This window comes from Oncorhynchus tshawytscha, unplaced genomic scaffold, assembly GCF_018296145.1.
Source record: "Oncorhynchus tshawytscha isolate Ot180627B unplaced genomic scaffold, Otsh_v2.0 Un_contig_4087_pilon_pilon, whole genome shotgun sequence".
In the NCBI taxonomy this organism is placed as follows: Eukaryota; Metazoa; Chordata; class Actinopteri; order Salmoniformes; family Salmonidae; genus Oncorhynchus; species Oncorhynchus tshawytscha.
Genome location: NW_024608775.1, coordinates 68 through 3,271, shown reverse-complemented (window position 1 = coordinate 3,271; position 3,204 = coordinate 68). Strand labels below are relative to the sequence as shown.

Sequence of the window (3,204 nt, the reverse complement as noted above, 5' to 3'; positions counted from 1 at the left end):
GGACGGTAACTTTAGTGTTTAACCCCTCCTCTCTCCACTAGATGGACGGTAACTTTAGTGTTTAACCCCTCCTCTCTTCACTAGATGGACGGTAACTTTAGTGTTTAACCCCTCCTCTCTCCACTAGATGGACGGTAACTTTAGTGTTTAACCCCTCCTCTCTACACTAGATGGATGGTAACTTTAGTGTTTAACCCCTCCTCTCTTCACTAGATGGACGGTAACTTTAGTGTTTAACCCCTCCTCTCTTCACGAGATGGACGGTAACTTTAGTGTTTAACCCCTCTCTTCACTAGAGAATATATATTGTATATAGAATATACAATAGACGGCAGCATAAGACCAAGAAGCAGTAACAGGCTACAAGCAGCAATATGATTGACGTAAAATTGATTGACATAAAATAGCAGGCAACCACTATATGATTCCCATTATTTTCTAAAATGGTCTCTCATTACTTTAGTTAGCTATATATCTCATATTAAGGTTTGGGTGAGAAAAAAAGTAACTATATACGATAACTTTAGTGTTTAACCCGTCTGTGTCCAAGGACCGAACTTTTGAATATTATTTTCAGGGCGCCTCAATAGCAGGTATTGAACCCCGGGTAAATAATCACTAGTCAGAACCTCAACCTCAGTATACATTCATTATAAAAAATATCTTAATATCAGATATTGTGAGTAAACAACCTCGAGAGTGCGTCTTCCAGCCCTCCAATAAATTACATAATTCAACCCTCCCGGTTAGTAAATGTACCTCAACATGCCCCCGGAGAAGGCAGAGTAACGACACCAGCCTTTTAGCAGGGTTGACAGACTGACTACAACGCTCGCGTCGCAAATTGAATTTCGTTATTAAAAATGACACACTGCTCGCGCCATTAACTAACGTCTGGAAGTCCGTTCTATTTGTGACGCAGTTCGCGCTGCATCTCCTCATTGGTTTATAGAAGCAGGTACCCACGTGCCATCTCCTCATTGGTTTATAGAAGCAGGTACCCTCATTAAGCAAAAAAACATAACTTAACGTAAACTTAACTTCTTTAATTCTTTAAACAATAAATGCTAATTTACGAACATTTCTGAAAATGGATATATTGCTTTTTGGAATTAAACTCTTCTTATGTTTCCCCATCTGAGCTCAGAGTAGATGACAGATGTAATGTTTGTCTCTGTTGTGTTGAAGACCAATCAAGCAGGAGAGATCAGCCTCCCCTGTTCCCAGCTGTGTGTCCATGAAGAGTAACCGGTCTATGGGTCTACCTATACTGTTTAGAGAGGGAGACTTTTCTACTGAACAAAGGTAAGAAGAACTCATGGGTCGTGGTCAGTGAGTTAAACAACACTGTCTCTAGTCATTTCTCCTCTCCCATTTTCCCATTTATTGTTGTTGTTTTCATAATCCATAGGCTAATCCTTTTTTCATTTTCATAGTCCTAAAACAATATTAAACAAACACAACATTCCCTCCGTGTGTGTGTGTGTACTCCCTGGATGAGGAGATGTAATCTCATGTTTTGTCCACAGAAACCAACAGGACAGATCAGAGTCAGAGATTCTCAGTGGTCAGTCTTTACAGAGTCATCAAACAGACCTGGCCTCCATATTCAGTGTATGTGGTCCTGTTATGTACATTTGTTTTTGTTTACCTCAAGAAAAGTTGATCTGTCAATCATTCATTAATGTGTTAATGAGAAAGCTTTTGTCTCTTGCTTAACTTATTTTCTTAATTCATTCCAGATGCTTGAAGAGAAAATTATGACATTTGTGAAGAATGAGCTGAAGATATTCAAGAGGATTCTTAGTCCAGAACTCCCAGAAGGCTTTGAGAGTCAGAAGCAGGATAAGGAAGTGGTGGACGCTGAAGATGAGCAGCAGGAGAGGAATGCCAGAGAGGGGGCTCTGAAGATCACACTGCACCTCCTGAGGAAAATGAACCAGAAGGAGCTTGCTGACACACTGGAGAAATGTAAGATCTGTCTGCCTCATGATGAATGCTGTTTTATAACATTTAAAAGCTGTAGCTAAAGTACAGCTGAAGTAGCTGTGTAACTCAAAGATATTGTAGCAGCCTTAACTAGAGGTCGACCGATTATGATTTTTCAACCCAGATACCGAAACCGATTATTGGACGACCAAAAAAGCCGATACCAATTAATCAGCCAATTTAAGAAAAATGAAAAATGTGTTTGTAATAATGACAATTACAACAATACTGAATGAACACTTATTTTAACTTAATATAATACATCAATAAAATCAATTTAGCCTGAAATAATGTAACATGTTCAATTTGGTTTAAATAATGCAAAAACAAAGTGTTGGAGAAGAAAGTAAAAGTGCAATATGTGCCATGTAAAAAAGCTAACGTTTAAGTTCCTTGCTCAGAACATGAAAACATATGAAAGCTGGTGGTTCCTTTTAACATGAGTCTTCAATATTCCCAGGTAAGAAGTTTTAGGTTGTAGTTATTATAGGACTATTTCCCTCTATACCATTTGTATTTCATTAACCTTTGACTATTGGATGTTCTTATAGGCACTTTAGTATTGCCAGTGTAACAATATAGCTTCCGTCCCTCTCCTCGCTCCTCCCTGGGCTCGAACCAGGAACACAACGACAACAGCCACCATCGAAGCAGCGTTACCCATGCAGAGCAAGGGAAACAACCACTCCAAGGCTCAAAGCGAGTTACGTTTGAAACGCTATTAGCGCGCGCTAACTAGCTAGCCATTTCACTTCGGTGACACCAGCCTCATCTCGGGAGTTGATTGGCTTGAAGTCATAAACAGCGCAATGCTTGATACTTGTATGCTTGTATGCTCAGTCAGATTATATATATTATCTAGCAGGATACGCTAGATAATATCTAGTAATATCATCAACCATGTGGAGTTAACTAGTGATTATGATTGATTAATTGTTTTTTATGAGATAAGTTTAATGCTAGCTAGCAATTTACCTTGGCTTACTGCGTTCGTGTAAGAGGGAGTCTCCTTGTGGAGGTGCAACAAGAGGCAGGCAGGTCGTTATTGCTTTGGAATAGTTAACCTGAAGGTTGTAAGATTGGATCCCCCGAGCTGACAATGTGAAAATCTGTCATTCTGCCCCTGAACGAGGCAGTTAACCCACCGTTCCTAGGCTGTCATTGAAATTAAGAATGTGTTCTTAACTGACCATTCCGATTAATCGGTCGACCTCT

General features: G+C 39.6%; 1 protein-coding gene across 1 annotated transcript; it reads left to right on the top strand.

Annotated features, from left to right (window-relative positions):
- The first annotated feature begins 1,057 nt into the window (after positions 1–1,057).
- On the top strand, positions 1,058–2,058 carry LOC112259483. Its single transcript, XM_042313647.1, has 3 exons — positions 1,058–1,305; positions 1,530–1,614; positions 1,743–2,058. The coding sequence occupies exons 1-3, from the start codon at positions 1,238–1,240 to the stop codon at positions 2,028–2,030; spliced, it is 441 nt and encodes a 146-aa protein (XP_042169581.1). The 5' UTR covers positions 1,058–1,237; the 3' UTR covers positions 2,031–2,058.
- The last annotated feature ends 1,146 nt before the right edge of the window (positions 2,059–3,204 follow it).